Below are 25539 nucleotides of genomic sequence, written 5' to 3' on the forward strand. Positions count from 1 at the left end.
CATTGCTACACCCTTCTTTGTATGAGGGGTATTCAATAAGTCATGAAACACATTTTTTATTCTGAAAGCAGGTTGGTTTTATTCAGGATTTCAATACACAGTATTATTCTCCACTCTTCCGGCTACAAAAACATATTTTTAAACATAATCTCCATTTAGTGCAACGACCTTATACCATCTTACTGTAAGTGCCTGCTTGCCTGCTTGGTACCATACTACAGGTCAATTTCAAGGCCAGTGTCTTGCTGCTTCAATAACCCTCCATTATTCATGAACTGCTTCCCATGGAGTGCATCCTTCATTGGGCCCCACAAATGGAAGTTGGAAGGTGCAAGATCTGGGCTGTAGGGTGGATGAGAATAGCAGTACAATGAAATTTTGTGAGCTCCTCTCAACTGTGCAGACTTGTACGGGGTGCAAAGACTTGTGTGAGGCCTTGCATTGTCATAGAGAAAGAGAAGTTTGTTCACATTTTTGTAGTGATGAACATTCTGAAGTTATTTCTTCAGCTTCCTGAGGGTAGCACAATACACTTCAGAGTTTATAGTTGCAGCAAGAGTGAGGACATTGAACAGAATAACCTCTTCAGAGTACCAGGAGACCATTGCCGTGACTACATTGGCTGAGGGTATGACTTTGAACTTTTTCTTTAGAGGAGAAGTAATGTGGTGCCACACCATGAACTGTCATTTTCTTTCTGTTTCAAAGTTGATGAAGCCATGTTTTATCACCTTTGAGAATGTTTGACAAAAATTAAAGCAATTCCACACAGATGGTCCTTTGTTGCTCTTCATGCCCTTCTGTTAGGTGGTGAGGAACCCAGCAGGTGTGCACCTTTGGGTACAACAGCTGATGCAAGAGTCGGCACTACCAACACAGACATCAAGTTGGCCAGTAAGGAGTCTGATTGTGGTCCATCAGTTGCCTTGAGAGTGTCTGCACTTTCCAACATGCAAGAGTCACAGCTGTATGTGGCCAGGTGGCATGCGGGAGACTAGGACGCACCTCCGTTACAGATGCCATTTTGAAGGCTAAGTATAGTGCCACGACCAACCAGAACTTTCTAAAACTATAGGGGCTGAAGCGATAATATTCCACTGTGTCCCACAACAAATTCTGCATTTTTCAACCAAAACTGGCTGGGAATAACAATATGTTGCATTACTTAATGAACACTCTTTGCACATAGACTTGTACAAGAACTTTAAGGGGATCATGAGAATTCTCTTATTTTTCAAGAAAACTGTGTACTAAATTGGGTGCAACATGTTTCTATATTGGTTGCCTATGTGATTTTATAAAAAGGAACAATAGCAATCCATACAGTTCCTTGTGGAGTGGAGTGTTGGAATGCGATTAAAAAAAAAAAAATTAAAAAAAATTAAAAAAATGTTGTCTCGATGCAGTAGAAATGAGGTTTTTGCACTTGACTTTAGGATGGACAAGATGTGATTGCATCTGAAATGAAGAAATAAAACTTAGAACAGATACTGAGTCTACTGAAATAAAATGAAGTATATCACATGAAATGGTTAAATTATGTTGAGCCAATAATATATATATATATATATATATATATATATATATATATATATATATATATATATATATATATATAAAATAGGAAAAAACTTCCACATGGGAAAAATATATTAAAAACAAAGATTCCAAGACTTACCAAGCGGGAAAACGCCGGCAGACAGGCACAAGAACAAAACACACAAACACACACACAGAATTACTAGCTTTCGCAACCGATGGTTGCTTCTTCAGGAAGGAGAGGGAAAGACGAAAGGATGTGGGTTTTAAGGGAGAGGGTAAGGAGTCATTCCAATCCCGGGAGTGGAAAGACTTCCCTTAGGGGGAAAAGAAGGACAGGTGTACACTCGCGCACACACACACACGCACACATATCCATCTGCACATACACAGACACAAGCAGACATATTTGCCTAAATATGTCTGCTTGTGTCTGTGTATGTGCGGATGGATATGTGTGCATGTGTGTGCGTGCGCGAGTGTACACCTGTCCTTTTTTTCCCCCTAAGGGAAGTCTTTCCGCTCCCGGGATTGGAATGACTCCTTACCCTCTCCCTTAAAACCCACATCCTTTCGTCTTTCCCTCTCCTTCCTGAAGAAGCAACCATCGGTTGCGAAAGCTAGTAATTCTGTGTGTGTGTTTGTGTGTTTTGTTCTTGTGCCTGTCTGCCGGCGTTTTCCCGCTTTGGAAGTCTTGGAATCTTTGTTTATATATATAAAGCCATTGGGAAACAACTGAGGAAAACTTCAGAAAAGATTGAAAGACCAATTTGCAGATCTTTGAAAACTGAACAGTCATGACAACACTAATCCCTGAGGTTGATGGATGATGATGACAATTTCTGCATAGTTGTCATTGAAATGAAAAACAACAAGGAGCAGATTAAAATCTCACTCTTAAAAATGAATTTGATGCTCTAAAGCAACTTATCATTGATTGACTGTTAAGCTGCATTATTGACTATTGCGCATAACTACTGTATTACTTAGAGTCATAAATTCAAGCTCATGCTATTTATCTTCCAGAGTAAGTAGTATGTGAAAACCATTGCTTATGAAGTCATCAGAAATTTGGCTGTAAGAAAAGATTCACTTTGGTTACTGATTAATATCTACAGTGCACTTAGTGTAAAGATAGCATGACATAAGAGAAACAAACAACAATTTAATAAATATCTTTTATCAGTTATTAAATGTGTAGAACCTTTTGCATCAAAGATATGAGGGTAGTTGTATATGAACACACATGTCTCTGACAGGATGCATAGTATGGAAACCACTGAGATCTTTGTCAAGCATATAATTCTCAAAAACTTACTAGAGATGTACTTCTGTTCATCATTTTTACTAGCAATTTATTCCATAACAGATATTAGATTTTCTCTGCAATTATCTGAGCTTGATCTGCTGTCTACAAATAGGTCAAAAAATTACTAAAGTTGTTAAAGTCATCTGTTATTAGGTCACTTTCATATAGTTCTTCTGCAATGTTATATCATTGTTTTAAACAGTAAAATCTAACATTAATAAAATGAGTAGAATGTACAAATGAGAAAAAAAATTGTTTTTATATAACTGAATTTGTGCTAGTTTCACAGTTATCAATAAAGGTTTTGATTGTTGACATTGACTGGGTTTTGTTTAAAATCTGCACTCACAGTTTTGACCTTAATATCATTTGCAAATGATCTGGAGCAGAGCATCAGCATTTATGAACCCAACTAAAAACATCAATCTCAGTCTGGCATCTGCTTTACTGACGATCAACTTTATATGATCATTCCATTTCAAATCACTCCTAATGCGTACTCCCAGATAATTTATGGAATTAACTGCTTCCAGTTGCTGACCTGCTATTTTGTAGCTAAATGATAAGGGATCTATCTTTCTATGTATTCACAGCACATTACACTTGTCTACATTGAGATTCAATTGCCATTCCGTGCACCATGTGTCAATTCTCTGCAGATCCTCCTGTATTTCAGCACAATTTTCCATTGTTACAACTTCTCAATACACCACAGCATCATCTGCAAAAAGCCTCAGTGAACTTCCGATGTCATCCACCAGGTCATTTATGTATATTGTGAATAGCAACGGTCCTATGACACTCCCCTGCGACACATCTGAAATCACTCTTACTTCGGAAGACTTCTCTCCATTGAGAATGACATGCTGCGTTCTATTATCTAGGAACTCCTCTATCCAATCACACAATTGGTCTGATAGTCCATATGCTCTTACTTTGTTCATTTAACTACTGTGGGGAACAGTATCGAAGTATTCTGGTTATTGTTATAAATCAGTAAACAGCCACATTTATTGCCCATGCTGGAGACTACTGTTGTGGGATAAAAACAAGGAATTGTTAGCGCCCCTTGTTTCACATGATTTCTTGCCTGGATGGATGCCGGAGTTCAGCAACCCATTTTTGAAAGTTTCCTCCAGCTATTAATTGTAGTTGGTGTTTTCATGACTTGTTTTGCATTCTGTGTTTTGGGTAATTATGTTATTCAAAGTTCCTTTGCAGTTATTCTCTGTGAAGTTAGTGTGACCATCTGGTCTTGGGATTGCAGTGAATTTTTCCACCCAGTACCCTGATTGGACAATTCTTTGACCACCTCACATAGAATTTGGATGTGGTCTGGTGATACCTCTGGCTAAGTGATGGGACTCCAGCAACATCTTCAACCTCTCTTGACAGGAAGTCCTGGGGGAGATGGAAAGTGAGTCTCAGGGCCTGGTTTCAGTCTCATTGCAGCTATCCATGAATCCCAGGAGTTGTTGAGCTGTAGCAGGGCCTCATCAAAATCCAGATTTGGCGTCTGACAGATGATGTTCTGCTTGGATCTGTTGAAATGGCCACACACAGCGTAACTGCTCAAAAATATTTGAAGGTGTTGGCAGAGGACTGAGGGTCTGCAGCTGGATTCTTCCATTCCTTCAGGATAGATTCTGCCTCTGCATGTTTCCATTCTGTAGGATAGTGGACACTGGTGAAGAACCATTTGCAGATGTCAGCAATCACTTGTCTGCTTCTGGCAGCAGCTGCTTCTCCATGTGTTCCATCACATGATCCACTCCACTAGCTGCCTCAGAGAATTGTTGTGGTTGGATGGTTGTGGCCTGTTTGTGTTGATATCCAGTAAGTGCTGCATCATAGCTCACACCCTTCTGTAGTGTAGTGTGAATGATTTGGTCTGGATCTGTTATCCTTTCTGCTTGGGGACAACTCTCTTGAAGACTAAACATCCAAATTAGCTGGCAACATACTTTTTGCCACAGTTGTGACAGGGACAGCTGAGTCTTTCTTCCATTATGGACCCAATTGGCACATTTTATGTCCATGCTGCAGTACTTGTCATTATGGTAAAAGCCCTGACATTCAAAGCATTGTGGAGGGCCTCTTTTTGCTCTGGCTTCTTCCACAGTGATCTTGACACTGCCAGCATATTGAAGTTGAAACATATCCCTATTGAGTACATCATCTGCAAGAATTACATTCAACAAGTAGGGTCCTTCAGCACATGTTTGGTGGCATCAACCTCTCCATGATTCTCATGCCAAAACTTTCTGATTTCAAGTATTCTTGTCTTCAGTGAGTTCAAGTAGCTCCTCTAGCATGATGTCACTCCATGACCTATAACTGTTATACTGTCACCTTGTGACTTAATAAACTGTGGTTTTCTTATAATCGTGTTTCTCATTGTGAACCAACACAACAACTTAATTTGTCACTGAAACTGTTTCTTGTGCATGCTCCTTCCTGTGGTTGTTTTCATTGCCTTGTCCACTGCACAACATACTGTGGTGACAAGCCTGTTTTGTGCTCTCTTTGGACCATTCATGACTCCTACAGCATTTGATACTTCATCCAGCAGCCATCACCAACTTTGCGACTACATTGACAGTACAGGCTACATCGTTGTTTGCTACATCATTGCAGTGTTCCACCATCCAGCGATTTTTCTGCAGATTTACAAGCCTCTAACACACTGCTGCAGTTTCATTTTGTTGTATTTCGACAATGGAAAGGCACTGACCTATGGCTGCACCTCTAGTTTGTCACCTTGCAAGAAACACTGTCATGTTTTTGTCATGCCCTCCTTTTGAGGAACAGCCTCCCTGTTTCTGTTATCCTGTTAGTTTGGCCTTCTTTTCAGGCTCTGCTCCACTCTCTTTTGTTGTCATGTTTGCTTGTTATTCTATGCCAGCTCCAAGTGTAGGGATGCAATTCTCTGCTTACTAAGTTGACTGTCTGTGAATACTTCACTGTGAGAGTCTATCCTTGCATGCTATTTTCACACCACTCAATCAAAGTGGGGGGGGGGGGGGGGGACGCAGAGGAGGACAGCACTTTTACTGTTCATGGAACAAAGCAACAAGCCTGCTGGGCAAAGAGAAAGTGGATGATTCCATTGACAACCACAATGTGGGCACCATGCAGCACTTCTGCCTTGCCTCTCTTGCTTCCTGTAAAGTGAGAGAGCTGCATATGGACAATGGAGCAGCTGATTTTGCTCCTCACTTCACAACCGTATGCGTAACTGGGCTAACCATATGTGTAACTGGGCTCCCCAGTGTTAGCTCCCATCGAACCTCATCTGGTTAGCAACAAAGCACTTTCATGATATTCATGTCGGGTCTCCAGCTGGAATATATCGTCATCTGGACACAATATTTTGGTAGTTCACCTGGTTGCCATCATGATGTGAGAAAACCATTGCACTAACTTGCTGGAACTTAAATCAAACATGCTGAAGTGGCTCCTTTGCACACTGATCGCAGGTCCACCACACATGTGTGAACAAAACTGCCCTCTAGCACAAGGCACAACAGCACACTGGTGGAAAAGCTCTCGGAAATGATAAATCAATATCAGATGCTGTTGATAGCTTCGTGTCTCAGTGGCATGAATATGCTCATTAGTTCTGATGTTGTGTCTCTGTTTACCAGAGTTCCTCTTGAAGATTCTTTTCAGTTAATTGGTGAAAAATTGATTGAAGAAACAACTAAACTTTGTCACCATGTGTTGACATCAACATATTTTTTATTTAATGACAAAAACTTTGAACAAACTATGGTTGAACAAACTATGGTGAGTCCATTATCCTCCATAGTCGCCAATTTGTTTATGGAAGATTTTGAGGACATGTCACTGAAGAAGGCGTTCTTAAAAACAACTGGTTTCTGGAGATATATTGGTGATACATGTATGGCATTGACACATGGGTTGGATGCTCTGGATCGTTTCCTAGATCATTTTAACTGTCTGCACCCCAGTATTAAGTTCATGACAGAAGTTGAAAAGGATGGAAAACTTCCATTTTTAGTTATCTTGGTCTACGGGAGGGATGATGGGACATTAGGACATAGTGTTATATCATAAGCCTGTGCATATGGACCAATCTCTTCATGTGACAAGTTGTCATCTCATCTCTGATTCATATAGTTCGACACATGAACTGGATCATCTAAGAGCTGTGTTTAAGCAGAATAGTTATACTGACTGTCAGATCCATTGTGCTCTACAGAATGGACCTCTGCAAGAACCAATACAAGATACAAGCAAATTAGTGGCATTCCTACCTTTTGCCAGAAGCATATCTACAGAAATAGGAAGAATTTTGAAGAAATTTGATATTAAACGTGCATTGCATCCACCAATTAAGACCAGAGACCTGCAGGGCTCAGTGAAGGATGATTTGGGTTTGAGAGAGCCTGGGGTCTATAAGATTCCCTGCCATTGTGGGAAAGCCTATACTGGACAGATGATTCATATGGTCCAGGATCCATGCATGTAGCTTCATTGCAACACGCTTTTCATTCAGCCAGAAAATTCTACAGTGGTGGAACATTATCTCACTGAAGGAAATAAAATAATATGATGAGACACAAGTGGTTGCCCCTGTGTCACGGGATTGGGACTGTGTAGTGAAAGAAGGTATTGAAATCTGGCTATATGATAATATTATAAACAGAGATAAGGGGTGTACTTTAAGCAAGAGTTTCAACTCTGTTTCGTTTGACATCTATGTCTACATCTACATGGTTACTCTGCATTTCAAACTTAAGTACCTGGCAGAGGGTTCATTGAACCATTTTCATACTACTTCTCTACCATTCCACTCTCGAGTGGCACATGAGAAAAAGGAACACCTAAATCTTTCTGTTCAAGCTCTCATTTCTCTTATTTTATTATGATGATCATCTCTCCCTATGTAGGTGGGTGTCAACAAAATATTTTCACATTTGGAAGAGAAAGTTGGTGATTGAAATTTCATAAATAGGTCTTGCCGCAAAGAAAACTGCTTTTGTTTCAGTGACTGCCACCCCAACTTGCATATCATATCAGTGACGCTCTCACCCCTATTTCACAATAACACAAAACAACCTGCCCATGCCTTCCTCTGCACTTTTTCGATGTCCTCCATCAATCCTACAAGTAAGGATCCCACACCATGCAGCAATATTCCAGCAGAGGATGGACAAGTGTAATGTATGCTGTCTCTTTAGTGGGTTTGTCACATCTTCTAAGTGTTCTGATAACAAAGCACAGTCTTTGTTTTGCCTTCCCCACAATATAATCTATGTGGTCTTTCCAATTTGCATTGCTCGTAATTGTAATTCCTAGGTATTTAGTTGAATTGACAGCTCTTTGATTTGTGCGATTTATCGTATATCCAAAATTTATCAGATTTCTTTTATTACCCATGTGGATGACCTCACACTTTTCTTTGTTTAGTGACAATTGCCACTTTTTGCACTATACAGAAATTCTCTCTAGATCATTTTGTACTTGGAATTGATCGTCTGATGATTTTACTAGACGGTAAATTACAGCGCGTCATCTGCAAACAGTCTAAGGGGGCTGCTCAGATTATCACCTAGATCGTTTATTTAAATCAGGAACAGCAGAGGGCCTATGACACAAGATGGAACAATGGTCTTTGTTTTGGTCATCAAAGCTGTCAGTTGTGTTTGATATTGATTTATTGTTTCTGTGAGCTTTCCCCACCAGTGCACTGTTGTACCTTGTGTTAGATGGTAGTTATATTCGCACATGCATGGTGGACCTATGGTCGATGTATAAAGAAGCTGCCACGACGTGTTTGATTTCAGTTCCAGCAAGTTAGTGTGATGGCTTTCTCACCTGAAGATGGCGACCTTGTGGACCACTGAAATATTATGACCTGATGATGATACATTCCTGCTGGAGACCCAACATGAATATTACAAATTCCTACTGTGGGAAAGTTTAGAGAGCAATGGTCTTTGTTTTGGTCATCAAAGCTGTCAGTAGTGTTTTCTAATGATTTATTGTTTCTGTGAGCTTTTCCCACCAGTGCAATGTTGTGCCTTGTGCTAGAGGGCAGTTATATTTGTGCATGCACAGTGGACCTATGGTTGGTGTATACAGAAGCTGCCATGGCACATTTGATTTCAGTTCCAGTGAATTAGTGTGATGCCTTTCTAAACTGAAGATAGTGACCATGTGGACTGCTGAAATATTGTGACCTGATGATGATATGTTCCTGCTGGAGACCCAACATGAATATCACAAATTACTACGCTGGGAAAGTTTACAGGGCCTCAAAGCACATGTTCTCCATTGCAGTAACCACAATACTTGGTCAGCACCATACACTGTTTTTTTCTTCCTTAGCTGCACCTGTGCTTGGGACAGGCCCTCAGTTATCTGATGCCCTCCATGTGTCCTTATGTTGTCTGTTGTCCACCTGCTGCTCTCAACATGACCCTAATTGCACTGTAGTACATTATTTCTATCAGAGGCTTTTCTTGCACTGCATTTGTTTGGCTCATTTCTTTTTATGAATCTTGCTTTCCAATGGCATTCACCAGTATCACAGTTCGCTGTGGCAGCAGTCCATCCCAGGCTGTGCTAGTGCATCTTTCCTGCCGGTGGACCACCCCCGCACATGACCTGACATGTTTAGTACTGTTGCGAGTGCCGTCATGCACCTCCTGCACCTATGTGATCCCCTCTAGGTATCTCCTGCAACTACACAGGTTCCTTCAGGGATCTCCAGCACCAATGCAGGCGCCACCTGTCTTGCTCCATGTTCCTCCAGCACCTTTGCGGCTCCCTCCAGACATCTCCAGCACCAACACAGGTGCCTCTCAATCTGATGTACATGCTTCTTATGCTTCCTTCACCGACATGTGCCTCCAATACTGATGTGGACATCTTTTACCAGACACAGGCACTTCCTGCATATATGCGGGCACTGGCATAAGGCGACTCCAGCACATACGTTGACACCTTCTACAAGGCACAGGTGCCTCCTGCAACTACATGGTCCCTTCTCCTCCTGATGCAGGTGCCTCCTGCAACTATGTGAGCACATCCAGCACAAATTTGGTTGTCTCCTTATCTGTCATAGATGCCTCCAGGTCCTACGTGGTCACCTTCCAAACACTGATGTGAGTGCCTCCTGCACCGATGTGAATGCCTGCCACCTCTAGCTGGTGCTGTCCACTTTCCCACTGGACATCACAGATTCCCAGTCATGGAACTGAGTGATGAATCCAATGTTGCACAGGTCTAGAGGTCTAGCCTCTGGGATACATTCCTTCCCCTTTCCAGAAAGGAGGAAAGACATGGGACCACCCTCCTTCCACTGCCAACCCCTTCATAGGCTTGTGCAGACCCGGAACTGTGCTCACCCTGGGAAACTGCTTCCAACACTATGGGTGAGTCCCCTGTCAGCATGTCATGGGGGTACGGGAATCTGGTCACCCTGCACCACCCACCACCTCCCAAGGAGTGAGGAGTGTAGTAACCCATCCTTTACTATGCCTTAGCCGCTGCTACCGTGGCATGCATAATGCAGTTTAAGTAGGGCACTATTCAACTCTTCCAGGCCCCCACCAGAGGTTGTTGCTCATGGTCTAGCATATCAATCGCCTGCAGCCAAGAACCAGTGACCCCTTGTGGGTGTAATGTGCTTTTTATGTCCATGCAGCTGCTTCAGCCAGTAGTCGGTGTCTGTACTAGCCATCTGATTGCATGCATATCTGATTACATGCATCTTTAGCCTGTACCTCTCCTGTATGATGTCACGTTGTAAGCTATAGCTATGCTGTCACTCAGTGGTCCAACAAACTGTAGATTTCTTGTAACTGCATTTCTCACTGTGGATCCACGCCACAACACAATGTATAAAAATGTTCATATGCTTTGTAATCAAACAATTGAAAATCCAGAATAGAACAATGACAATATTCTGAATGGAACAGATTGCTGCACACCATATAGCAGAGATGTTGAGTTGCAGTCAGGCACAACAAAAAGACTACTAAACAGCTAAGATTTTGGCCAGGAGACATTCTTTTGAAATACACAACTTGCACACAAACATTCATGCAAATGCAGCTCATGCACAAAGTGCTACTGTTTCTGGCTGCTGAGGCTAGACTGTGAGCAACAGCATATGATGGGAGAAGCAATTTGGGTGGTGGGGTTAAGCAGGATGGGACAGGGTAGGAAGTGGGTAGAGAGCAGTTTATGGGAGCAGACAGGGATGAGTTGGAGAGAGGGCAGAGGGTGGGTAATACAAGGCTGTGTAGTGCTGGATAGGGAACAGGGAAGGAGAGAGGTGCATAAAGGACAGTCACTAATAAAGGTTGAAGCCAGGAGGGTTACAGAAATGTAGGGAGTTCCCACCTGTGGAATTCATAAAAGTTGGTTTTGGTAGGATCTAGATGGCACATGCTGTGAAGCAGTCATATAAAAGAAGAGTGTTTTGTTAGGCAATGTGCTCAGCAACTGGGTGGTCCAGCTGTTTCTTGGCCACAGTTTGTCAGTGGGCATTCATGCAAACAGACAGCTTGTTGGTTGTCATGCCCTTGTAGAATTAAGAACAGTGATTGCAGCTTAGCTTGTAGATGACATGACTTGTTTCACAGGTAGTCATGCATTTAAGGGATAGGTAATGCTTATAACCAGACTGGAGTAGCTGGTGGTGGGATGTTTTGCATCTAGGCCTATGATGGGGATATGAGCCATGGTTCAAGGAGTTGGGAGCACGTGTTGTGTAGTGATGGATAAGGATATAGTGTAGGTTTGGTTTGCAGTGGAATACACTGTGGGAGGGGTGGAGAGGATAGTGGGTAGGCGATTCCTCATTTCAGGGCACAATGAGAGGTAACTGAAACCCTGGCAGAGACTGTGATTCAGTTGCTGCAGTCCTGGGTTGTACTAGATCACAGGGGGAATGCTCCTCTGTGGTCAGATGGAGGGAATTTGGAAGGTAGTGTGTGTTGGAAGAGATTACGCAAGGGAGATCTACTTCTGCACAAAGTTGGGAAGGTAATTATGGTCTGTGAAGATGTCAGTGAGACCCTTGGTATATTTTGAGAAGAACTGCTCATCACTACAGATGTGACAATGTTGCATACACTGACAGTACATATATATTTGTTTGTCCTCGTTTGTCCTCTGTATCTGATGGCACTGATGATGGGATATATGCCCAAATATCGATCTGGTAATTAAATACTTTCAAATGCAGCTTATGGTGTTCAGCCACATATCCTTTATCAAAGTTACTAATGCCTTATCACTGTCTGAGACATCAGCTGTATTAAGTATAGATCTACTACACAACAGTGACAAGTAAAAAATTGTGTTGGAATGGGACTTTAACCTGGATTTCCTGCTTACTGTGAGTGGTTGCTGTAAGCACACTGGCTATCTGTGCACATTGCCTGGACCTACCCAAACTTCCATATATAACACTATCTACATCTCTATAATGTAGTCCTCCAAAATATAATGTTGTGAGAAGTAGATGATAAATTTAGTGGACTATGATATAAGGATGTAGACAGTGTGACATATGTGAGTTTGGGTCAGTCTGTGGAATGTGGATAGACAGACAAAGTGGTTAAGGTGACCTCTCATGATAAGCAGGATATCTAGGTTCAAGTTACAGTCTGGCACAAATTTTCATATGCCACTATTAGGTAGTAGCTCTAGACTTAATTCAGCTGAGTCAAGAAATTCTTGGTTGGGAAATTAACTTCGAATCACATCTGTTATAGCCCAGACTTTGATGTCTCATTTGCCTAATGTATCACAATGTTTGTGATGAGAAACAAATCAACAGATTAATGTGCCTAGATTGTCTCAAAACTTTTTATGCTCGTAGATTCACAATGAACACTAATACATCCAACAAGATGCCTATACACATGCTGTGCCTCAACAAAACCTGGGATTTTCTCAGCTACTGATTTTGTGGTTCATGAATGGGTAGTAATTTGTACATTGGAATGTCATCTCTTTAAGCAAACATAGCACTATTAATAAAATCTTCTTAGGTTTGCAGCCACATTATGTAGTTGAATTCCTACAAGCATTGTGGTTGACTATAGTCAAGTGGTAATTGACTGCTTTGTCATTGATAGCCTTCTCCTTATATAGCAATGCCATTGACTGTAGTATCTCTCCTGCTCATTCCATTGCTGAATAAACCAGTATTTATATCTTGCATCCACTGTGTGTTCTTCAATTTTATGATGCCCTAATCCCATGCTATACTGAGTTATCGTCTGCCATCTTTATAGAATGTATGTTGTGGGTTGTTTAATTGTAATCAAAACATTCAGCCTCAAAATGACAGAGATGATGTCAAATGCAATATGGAAAAAAAAACAGCAGTTCATGATGTTTCATAGTGTAATATGTAAAAACACACAGCCACAGTCAGCCAAAGTTTATTCTTCTTCTTCATACAAGTGAACAACATTTGACAACATAGATACAAATATAAAAACAACCCAGGTACTGGTACAAGCAGTTGTGGCACTAAGTATGAATACAATATGAGAGCAAGTGGCTGCTGCACTGCACTTAGGAACTGAAGGGCTCTAGTATACAGTGTGGCAGATGCTGTGCTGGGTGCACAAGTCATGTGGCCCACTGCAGGTGGCCTCTGGTGGCTGGCCCATTCAGATGCTATTCTCAGAATATTCGTGGTGTTGCATGCCTGAAAATTAACTGGTGCTGTGGTGATTATTGTTGTATTACTTACAGGGTTACAGTGCCTCTCCATTCCCTTGGGGAAAGGGTACTCTGCTGATGTGGGCACTAGGACAACTCTTGAAATGTCCATTGTCTCTGAGGCAGATGCCACAGGCAATGACAGCAGCAGCTGGAGGAGATTCTGGGCCAGAAATGCTGAGTAGGAGTAGAAATGGTGCAGCTGTGGAGACGTGTGGCAGCGGCTCCCCCATGTAGTACCATAATAAAGGGTTCTGGTCTCTTGACTTGGTGGATCTATACCAAAAGTGAAGGTGCCAGCTACTCAGTTGGGGCATTGGGGGCACCAGGGATGCTGGTATTGCAGGACCCAAAGGTTCCTCCCAGCCAGCATTAGAATTGGCATTGGCATTGGAGCACTGTAGGAAGGTCTGACAGCTGGTGCTGGGGGATTGGACTCTGCAGGAGAGGTGGGAAGCTGCGACATCTGCAAGAAGGACAGATCCACATGCACAGCAGGGATGCCTTGTGAGGCCTGAACAAGTGCTGAGGGAGGAGGTAGAAGTGGCAGAACTGGTGCACATCATAGAGAGGTGGTGGCCCTCAGCAGCTGTGGACCATAGCCAGAATCCACTTTTGGTTAGTGCCCAAAATCCAAGATGCAGACTGCAGAGCCAAAAGTGAACCACAATGAGGTCTGCACCGACAGGCATTGCTGGGGGAGCACAACCAGATGAAACACAGTGTGTGGCTAACAGCCATGGAGAGTCTTGTTCAGGCTCCAGTCCCCTACCAGCATAACCCTATAGGAACTCAAGAAGCATGATAGGGAATTGTCCATGAAAAGTCCACTTACAGCTATAGAGCACCTTTGTTGGACCCTAACCCCCCCCCCCCCCCCCCCACCCCCCACCAACGTGAAAACCTGTAGGAACTCAAGAAGCATGCAAAAACATTGTTCGTGGAGAAGGCCACGATATATTTTTTCACTTGAACCTTGAATGTGTGGATGAGACGTCCCTCATAAATGTTAGATTTGGGGTGAAAAGGAGCAGCAGTAATGTGGCTAATACCTTTATGGGTCCAGAAATCATGGACTGTCTCAGACAGATACTGTGGACCATTATCAGTCACAAGCATATAAGGTAATCCTTCAATAGGAAAAGTTCTGGAAAGGGCATGACTCATAGCTACAGCTGACGTCAAAGGACAGCTGATGACATATGGATATTTAGAGAAAGCATTGATGACCACCAACCAGGAAGAATTTAGGAAAGGTCCTGTGAAATCAATGTGGTATGTGTTAATATGTTCCCATGGACACTGTGGGGTGGGCCACAGGGAGACTGTTATCTACAGCACTGCCTGTTTAGTAGCACATTGACAGCAGGCTGCAACAATATGTACACTGTCACCATTGATGCCAGGCCAAAACATGTGCTGACAGACCAGTAACTTGGTACATGAGAAACCCTGCAACCCCAGTGTCTTTTTTGTAGGAGCTGAAGTACACCTCACCAGAGGCTGGCTGGGATTGCAATAGGTGACAACACACCCACAACTAAGAGAACAGCATTACCAAATCAGAAATGGATTGTCAGTGATAGGTGTTGTGATCCAGGAGCCTGTAATGGAAACTGTTCCACTGTACATTGTGCCTCAACACCTAAGTAAAAACAAAAGATTTTATCTGGATCAGAAGCAGTATCTAACCATACCAGTAGCTGGGACAGTGCATCAACTTTGGCATGCTGCATGGTAGGCCAAAAATGTATTTCATAGTTGCAGCGAGACAGAAACCAGGCCCAGTGCTGGAGATGATGTGTTACTTTGTCAGGCAACACAACAGAAGAAGTAAACAATGAAACCAAGGGCTTGTGGTCAGTAAAGAGGGGTGACTTGTGCAAGAACACATGAAACTTTTTGAGAACTTAATTGATAGCAATCAATTCCTTTTCAACTTGGGAATAGTGCTGTTGAGTGGAGTTGAGCATTTTTGATGCATAAGCTATCAGATATTTAGAACCATCATCATACAAATGTCCATACTGAGTCCATACTGAGAGACATCTGTAGAAAAAACCAGATGGTGGCCAAGACGAAAAGGAGCAAAACCAGGAGTTTAATGTAATTTAGATTTCAAAAGCATGAACACACCATTGCAGCCCATTGTCACTGAAAAAAAATGTTCTTGCAGAACAATTTGTGGAGGGAATGGGTCAACATTGCTGCACCTGGAATGAATTTGTGGTAGTAAGCAATTATACCTAAATATGCTTAGAATTCTTTGACATTTGTAGGATGAGGCAGAGCCATGACTATGATGACATGATGATTTAAAAGCTTAACATCATCCTGAGGAACTTCAAACCACAAATACACAAAGGATGACTGAAAAAGTGTGACTTGGTCAGGTAGAATTTTAACTTGGCAGTATGTAAGACTGTGAACTAGGTGCATAAGTTAAGTGAATGCTCTTCTGCAGATGCACCTGTTACAATGATTTCGACAAGGTAGTTGCACGGACATCATCAGTTGTTCCAAAAATGCTGAAAAATTGCTGGGGTGCTAGCCACACCAAATGGGAAGCACCATTATTGGTGCAAACTGAAGGGCACATTAATTACAAGCAGCCATTTAAAATCCTCATCCAATACAACTTGTAAATGGGCTTCAGATAAATCATTTTGGAGAAAAACTGGATCCCTACTAGATTAACCAATAACTCTTCTGGGCAGGGCAAAGGATAGGTATCAGTGGTAGATTGAGAGTTAACTGAAACTTGCTGAAAGTTGCTGCAGAGATGAAGCTGATCAGTTGTTTTTTTTTAACAATCATGAGGGAGGTAGACCACTCACTCAATGTAATACACCATATGACCCCCAATGATGTTAGCATGTCCAATTGTGATTTCACTTGATCACACAAAACTCACGGAGCAGGGTGGACATGGAAAAATCACAGCTGGTGACATAGGTTTCAGGGTGATGTAGGTCACAAAATAGGTGGCACAATCCAACCTATCTGAGAAAAGAGACAGGGACATAGAAAATAGAGAATGTAACAGTTGGTGAGGCATCTGGTATGAAACAAGGTGCACATATTTAAAACGGAAAACTATAAGGCATTGAAAGCATCCAGAGTGAGCCAATTTGCAATGACAGCATCATCCACAACCGAAAGAAAATCAAGGAATGAACACAGCGGGAGCTGTAGATTGGTCCAAAATTGGAATATCCTGTTGTTGTAATGCACCAAATGTTGTGTAACCAGAGACAACACTGGAGATCCCAAATCCACATAAGTTTGTGAGCTCAGTAAAGTCACAACTGTACCTGTGTCTATTCGTAGTCTTACGGCATTGTCCATCACTCCCACTTTGATAAACAGTTTGTTATGATTTGTAAACACTGGAGACATACAATTAACATCCATGTCCATGTCTGAAGGGGTGAGCTGGGAATGACACAAAGACACTGTATCTTCTGTTTTCATACAGTTGTTGCAAGTCATCCACTACATAGCACACATGGCCCTGTCATGTCGCATGAAACTTGATAGAAGTGCAGGGCACTGATATTGCTGTGGAGGTTGTGGTTGTTGCTGTTATTTGGCACATTGTTGTCCAGTGTGACACAATGGCTGCATTTGTATGGCTACATCATCCTCTCTCTGAAAACTGCATGATGCCTTATAACCAGGAATGGCAGTCACCACAGCTACATCACACCAAGTCTCAATCTGATCACCAGTACATGAGATATCTCAAAAGATGGATCAATATTTAACACTTTAGCTGAAGATGGATTCTGATACTTTAGTGTGCATTGATCCACCTCTTTGTTAGTAGTCAAACAAATGGCAGTGTCATGGCTCATAGAACCAGCATAGAAACAATGATAAGCATCATTAATGAACTGACATTTGTCACTGAGGCCATTGAGCTTCACCACCCAAGCGTGGTTGGACTGGAGAGGCTGTTCATGACAATTATAGAACTCTACAAGTGCTGTGATGAAATGCACACATTTACAGTGATAATTTGACAACTTACACATTTTGTAAATGAAGAAACAACCAGACAGACTCCATACACAAAAGTGAAAACCACACTCAACACAAATTGTTTCGTAGTGTAAGAAACAAACAACAGCACAGCCAAAATGAAAAAAAAATCTATTCTTCTTTCACGTACAAGTGAACAACAGTTGAGAAAATAGAAACAATCCAGGTACTGATACAAGCAGTTGCTAACAGCAATTATGAATACAGTATGAGAAATCTCGGAAAACATTCTTATGAAAGATGATGACATTTTGGTGAGAACAAGGTGGGAACCAGTCACTGCAAAGATGAAGGTGGCATGGTGGATGTGGGACATAAATATTGCTTTATTTTGCATTGGATTGAGCAAGACTCATATCACAGCTGCATAAGTGTGAATCCATTGACAGTATACCAGTCAGCAGGATTTGTCATTTGAGGAGGCATACGCAGCTAAAAGCTTGTGAGAATTTAACATTGTCTTACAGTTTGAAGCTTGAGAAGACTTTAGTAACGTATTAGTAGTTCCTGAAATTCTACATGCTTGAAAATAAATTAAATCTATGTTGGATGCTTTTCAAATTACAAATAAATAACACACTGAACCATGAAAAAGTGAAAGGTTAAATCTTAATGTTTTATTCTTAAGAGCTACATTGGTATTTTCTCAATAAATTCATGTACAATTGCAGAATTTTAAAATCTGTACCAAAATAATTAGTGTCCCCATAGCACTTGAACAGTAGTACCACCTCTGTAATTTTAAGGAAAGCTGATAACAAGAGGCATAGAGTGAAAGTTTCTAATGCTCTGTAGTAGTATTTGGGAAGAAAGCATTAAAATTCCTCTGATTCTAATTTGAAACACAAATTTCTTATTTTTCCTTACATAAAATTAATGTAAGTGAATATTGGAAGGGCTCATTTAGGAAGGCCATAGGTAATTACTTTGACTCCTTTTCAACTAGGCTAATGCTTAACTTCCAAGGACTTCTGTGGTGGCAGAGCATTAAGCACTAATAGACATGGGAAGGGAAGAGACAGAAAAAAGAGCTGATCTGGTTCAAGAATGTGTGTGAGTTAGAAGAAACAGTGTAAACATCAGAAAGGTTCTTGACCATAATTTTGCTGCTTCTTTATTTGAAAATGCTACAGTTTGTGGGTTATGAATGGAAAACATTTTTGGAGGCATACTCAATGTTATGTTTTCTTCATTTCAACACAGGTGGACAGTATAAATTTGAACTAGTAGCTACCACCACTGACTTTATCCAGATCCATTGCCTCAGGTTCCTCCTTAAATGAAAAGTGACTAAGGGCATAGTTCTTCCAGCACTTTGGTAAGATTCCAGAAGAAGGCATAGCAAATGAACCTTCTACCATGGTTGCTGCCCTATGCTAAACATAAGGCAGCCATCAGAATCTATAAAGTTTATGTCATATGTCTGGCGTTATACAGATAACTAACTTTCCAAAAATGAGACTCATCTGATTCCATTATTCCAGTGTGCTTGCTGTCATTGTTTCATTTTAACCTCAAAAGAGGACAAAGATATTCAATGTATCAAACAACTATTAAATTTGTCCTGCTCTTCCAATTTGCTACTAACTGTGTTGGTAAGGAATAAACTGTGTGTTCCTCTGTTTTGCTGTAATGTAATATGCAAATTTTAAAATTATCCAACTTTGTAGCCCCTTACCTTTCTTAATGGAAAATAAAGGGTGGACTGTAACAGTATTATGAAAAGGATAGTTGCTACTCAACATAAAGTGGGGATGCTGAGTCCCTAATAGGCACAGTACAAAGACTGTCAGACATGAGCTTTCGGTCAACAAGGTCTTTGTATGAAATAGACGACCGACATACACACACAAACTCATGAAAACACAACTCACACACACACATGACTACAGTCTCTGGTTGCAGAGGCCATACAGACACACAGTGTGTGCGTGTGTGTGTGTGTGTGTGTGTGTGTGTGTGTGTGTGTGTGTGTTTCTTGTCTACCTCCAACAAAGGCATTGTTGACCAAAAGCTTATGTCTGACAGTCTTTTTGTTGTGCATATCTGCAACTCAGCATCTCCACTTTATGGTGAGTAGCAACTATCCCTTACATTTGTTAACATATTTTTATAGACTTATTGTACTGTATTATTCTTGTACTTACTGATGAAATCATTTCTCTAGATAATTAACTTACTGTGAACTTTCAAACATTAGACTGTGGTTCCAGTGCCATGTTCTGATCCACCTTCACCCCAAAAAAGCACACAAAAATCTGTTTTCACATCAGATGGTTATCAAAGTACTGATAGCTTCAAATAAAGGTGCTGAAGTTCACCTTATCATTCCTAAGTTCAAATGTGATTATTCAGCTCTGTGAATTTGGGCAGAGTCATGTTGGATGAAGGCCTACTTGTTAGGAACATCAACTGTACCATAGGGTGCAATAAAGCAACTAAAGCCTTCCTGGAGAGCAATACTTGGACAAATTGTATACTTCCTTGTGCTGCAGTATAACCATATACAGTATGTATGAAAGTGTGATTTTTTTGGAGATTTGCATCAGTCTCCATCAACACTTCTGTAACTTGCACAGATGTGAAGTTGAACAGTCAGCTGCTGACTTATCCTAAATGTTCCTCTGGTGCTTCTATGAGGAGAGTGACGAATGATGATTGTGGGAAGCACTTGAATTAAATTAAGATGTTCTTTCCATCTAGATTGTAAAATAGAGTTGTTACTGTCCATTACTTGTTTGGGGTTGTGCCATCTTCTGATGACTGAATTCGAAATGTGGGTAGGAAATTCTGAGAGATGTTACAACTATAATAATGTAAGAACACACTGAAAAGTAGAATTGGTGTATTTGGTTGGATGCTTGTCAACTGCTACTGAAATATGTTATACTTATAGCTGTAACGATGTCTTCTAAATTTTTCACCACATATGCAGAGGAAAATACAAATCATAAAAAACATGTTCTATGGATGATAAAACATTAATTCAAAATTTCCTAGATTTATGGCATGGGATGTTTCAAATACAGGCATTTCAATAAAATGTTAATCTGATCTTTAAAAATGATGCTGTCCAACAGAACAGTATTCTGAGACAACCGTTTTTGTGAAAGGAGGAAGAACTCCATAAATTAATGTGTGGTGATCATCAATAATCATCTTATACATGCAATATTTGTTGTAAATGTAATGTTTATTCAAGCAAACAATAAAAATATGAGATAAAGAGTTACCCATCAGGTTATTCAGTAAAGGTGACATGAGCAACAAATGTGTGATGAACTGTACTGTGCCAACATTCTTTGACAGTTTACCATATATTGATGTAAAATGACAGACACTAACTGGCAGTCATCTTTTCTTGCTGCTTCTTCCACATTATAGACAAAACTACATTTGAAACTCATAGTATAACTTTGTTTGAAAATTCATTGTATAATAAATAATGAGGCATAAAACACATATTGCTATTATTGAATGTACATTCTTCAGTCTTTTAATACTTACCTATAAACAGGTAGCAAGTGTTTATGTATAAGAACGAAAAACTGTTATGTAACTAAACCAATGAGAAACTCCACATGTTTTGTCATTAATATTATCTGTGGAATATGTAGTTATTTAATATGCCAAACCATTTTCTGTATAAAAATGATGGATGCCTAATTATCTTCTATGTACATCATTGGTTAATTTTGAATGTTCTTGTTATCACTGGCTCAGTGCTAATGAATTCTTTCTTGGTATTTATGAATGAAGAAATTTCCACCAACTGTCTAAAATGTTAATTTAGTTGTGTTACTACACAAGATGCAATAAGCAGTTGTTTCATGGTGATGTATTTGTTCTGGGAGCTAAATCCCTGGACACAATTTTTCTGCTACTTGATGTATTAGCTTCAGGTTGTGTACATGATCATCAGGTTGCATAATATTTCACCTTGACACACTTTTCATGTTTTACTATTGATTCCATCATGCTTTGTAAGAATCTTCCAAAGTGCTATATAAAATTACTGATCAATGTGATCTCCTAGGTGTGACTGGTTAATTATGTGCTTTTGGGTGTATGGCCAAGTTACTGATTCCATTTTTGTGCATGATATATCAACAACTGACCAAGTCATCACCTTCAGGTGCTGAAAGCTGTGTTGTTAAGTGTGCTACAGGCCTAGAGTCCTGTTAGAATTTGTTGGTCAGCAAAATAATATGCATAAACTGAATCAACAAGTTGGCTGAACACCTAAGAGCACACTGTTAACTTATTACTGATTTTACCATACGAGAAGCACAAACTTTTTTGTGATAGGCCTACATGATAGAAGCCTCAAAACAAATTTTAAATGGATTTTTCCTTAGTAATTTCTTGTCATACCTCCAAAATAGTCATTACTGAATTTTTCATACTGAGAAATAATGTTTGGTAAGCATTAGCCATTTTATGCTGAGATCTCCACAATTAATACAATTATAAAACCACATTTCTTTTTGTGCTGTTAATTCATTGTGATTATTTGTGTAGGTAAATTTAGAGTATCAATATTTGTAATGTATCAAAACATCAAAATTTCTGGTACTCTCCATGTATATAACTTTGAGAGCAATTCACTATCAACTAATTCACAACAGTTCAGCTTCTACTACAGTATTAAAATACACTTTGCTTCTTCTGCCATAGGTGATGACTACTAACACCACAGATTGTCTGCCCTCGTGGCTGGACAAGGAGTTTACTGAAAAATCTCTGAAGGATTCGAACAATTATCAAGACTTCAAGGTCCTCTCCGTAGATGTACAACGAGCATCAGCTCTAGGAGAAAACTTCATGAGTGAAATCTATCGTATGACTGTGGAACTAGAGCATAAAGTCAAGCGGCATAAGGAAACTGTGTCATTAATAGTAAAATTATTTCCAGGTGGAGAAGTTATGCAGAAAATAGCACAGGACATGCAAGCCTTTGAGAGAGAGATTCTCATGTTCAGTGAGACCATTCCTGCAATGACACAGATATTGCAGAAAGCAGCCCCTGGTAAATACACACAGTTATCTGCAATGTGTTTCACCTCTGGGACTCAGCCAGTTATCTATGTAGTCCTCGAGGACTTGAAGGGCAGAGGGTTTGCAATGGCAGAGAGGTGCAAGGGACTGGACTTGGCTCATGCAAAACTTGTTGTCAGGAAACTGGCTGAGTTCCATGCGTCTTCCATTGCACTGTATGCACAGAACCCTGCATCAATGGACAAATATAAGACTTTTCAATTGTTTGAAGGAGAAACAGGTAAGCACACAGAGTCCTTCTTGAAACTAGGCTGCAAAGGTCTTGCAGATCAATTGGAGACATTAGAAAAATCATACTCACAGTATGCACCAAGAGTTCGAGCTCTCTCAGAAAACCTATACCCACGTCTAGCAGAGATGGCAAAACAGAAGGGAAAGTTTTGTGCCTTAGCTCATGCAGATACCTGGACTAACAACATTATGTTCAAATACTCTGGTAGTGCCGTCCAAGATGTGGTTCTACTCGACTTCCAGGTTTCTTGCTACTATTCACCTTCAATTGACTTACATCATTTTATACACACTAGTATTACAGAACAAGTGTATGCTGATCACTTAACAGACCTTTTGAAAGAGTATTATAATCGTTTAATGGAAGTGATGGAAGATATTGGTATCAGCAGAGACAAACAGATATCCTTTGAGGAGGTGCTTCAAGACTTTGAGGCCCACATGCTGTATGGCTTGTACATAGCAATAACAGAGCTTCCAGTTGTACGCAGTGAAGGGGAATCTGGTTTTGATGTAGAGGCATCTATGAAAGGAACATACACTGATGATAATAGAAGTGCTTTTACAGGTGCTGTGTATATGCAAGCTATAAAACGTATGCTGCCAGAATTTGAAAAGAGAGGTTTATTGTGAAGTTTTCAGTAGTTTATGTTTCTTCCACATTATAAATTAAAGTGAGGTAGACTGACTGAATTTTTTCCAAATATCATGATCGCAATTAGCTACTCACCTTAAGTGAAATTTGTGTATTTATAGTAACCCAGCTTTAATAGCATATTGAGTTCTGCTTTGAACCTGCAGTAACAACATTTGGTACAGAAATTTCATAAGTACATAATGATAAAGTTTTGTTTTATGCTAGCATTGCCAGAATGCATGTAAGATTTTGCACCCTTGTTAATAAACTACTATATATACATGACTTGCAGTATTAGATTTTACATAAACTTAGTTCCTCCAATGCTAAGTAGCATACTGGGCAACAAGTTTCTGACAGTGAACTTGATCAGCTGCAAAGTTTTCAGCTTCATCTCAGTTCATGTCTACACATTGAACATCCTCTGAAAAAGTTCATTTTCAAGTGTTACGAGGTCTCCTCTACTTCTATACCCACCTGTTGGTTTCCATAACGGTGCCAATATGAGGATTCTTTCCTCTTTTTTTTTAATGTGTAGAACATACTTTGCATGTTTCTGTCTTCTTTCAACAATGATTTTGTGTAGACCACTTCTTCTCAGCGTTTCATAGTTTCAAGCATAGTCACAATAGGTGATCTTCAAAATTCACCTCAAGCAACATTGATGAAAAACATTGAGCTTGTATGCTGATTCTGCTGACATTTTCCAGGTCTCTCACATGTACATGGCCATTTGTAGGATGGTACAAGAGGACAGCTAAAGCTTTGTGAACATACTTATGAAGTCTAATTGCCATATGCATCACATCGTATAGTACCTTCTGTTGCACTACAATTTGGGTAGATACATTTCCACTTCTTATGGAATGTATTTTTGTTGCATCACTATTTACTTTTACTCCTACAGAAGTGGGCAGTGATCCAGCTTGGTAGAAATTAGTTGTAAACTCTGTGGTGTTTCTATCACAGTAGAGCCTACATAATAATTATTTTTGATGAAAAACGCTTCTGAGACTGTGGAAAAAACACCCACTATGTTTCGTTATCAATGTCAAAGGAATCAGTTTTACACAGACTAAATTATATATGTTTTTTATATTGATCAGTTCGTGAAAGAAAGTCACAAAACTGGAAGTGTTGCCAGGCTCTTTGGACACTGTACAGTCAGCCTTGTTTGATTATTATGACAGCAACCAGGAATCATTGACTCACATCAGGGACATTATCAACCACATCATTAATACATTCATCCAAAATTTAAAATTTTAAGGCCACCTATGGAGACCAACTACCTCCTTGCAGATTTCAGTGGGTCACTCTACAATTGGTCAGGGTACAGTTCTGAAACGATTCAAAATGCCAATCAACTGCAAGGGCCTCACCACTTTTCATGTAGGTAAGGCAGAGCATTGGCAAAATGTTAAGGAAAGAAGATGAGATAGTGACCAGAATTCCTGAATAAAATCATTTGCACAACAGAAGGCCAGACTCATATAGAAGAGTGTCAAGAGGGGTTCCAGCTGTATGAGGAGGTGCCATGTTATAGGAAAAGTAGTTTGCAGACCAGACCAGGAGATGCAAAAAATATGGCAAAACATTTCATAGAAGTGCCCACTACTGCCATCCAAGAGCCAATGTTCTTCCATCACTGAAAAACTGTGCAGTGAATAATTCGGATCTTTTAACTGCTTCTTCTCCATGTGTGAGGTTGAATAATTATTGTCACATGGCACCTGTATGTGATGAAAAGCTGCAGAGAAACAATCCCCTTTGCTAAGTTCACTTGCATTGTGGAGGCAGGACAACTCAGAAGGATTTCCGTAACTCATATTCATATGCTTGTTGTATGGTTCTATTTTTTAATTGCATGGACCTGGGAGAGGATATTAAAACTCCAACTTATCTGGATTGCCCTCTAATCTCTTCCAGTATGGGTTCAAGAGATGTTGATCTATTACTGATAACACACTACTGCTGGAAGCACCTGTGTAAATAATTTTCC

The 25539-nt window shown here is 40.3% G+C and overlaps 1 protein-coding gene across 2 annotated transcripts in view; it reads left to right on the top strand.

Moving 5' to 3' along the window:
- The window catches only part of LOC126278542 (uncharacterized), a 93452-nt gene extending 69630 nt beyond the window's left edge, over nt 1-23822 (top strand). For both annotated transcript variants that reach the window (XM_049978720.1, XM_049978719.1), the window contains exon 2: nt 22289-23822. In XM_049978720.1, coding sequence (XP_049834677.1) covers nt 22292-23533 — 1242 coding nt within the window. In that variant the 5' untranslated portion in view covers nt 22289-22291 and the 3' untranslated portion in view covers nt 23534-23822. The remainder of the gene's footprint in view (nt 1-22288) is intronic.
- The last annotated feature ends 1717 nt before the right edge of the window (nt 23823-25539 follow it).

This window comes from Schistocerca gregaria, chromosome 6 (genome assembly GCF_023897955.1).
Source record: "Schistocerca gregaria isolate iqSchGreg1 chromosome 6, iqSchGreg1.2, whole genome shotgun sequence".
NCBI classification, from domain to species: Eukaryota; Metazoa; Arthropoda; class Insecta; order Orthoptera; family Acrididae; genus Schistocerca; species Schistocerca gregaria.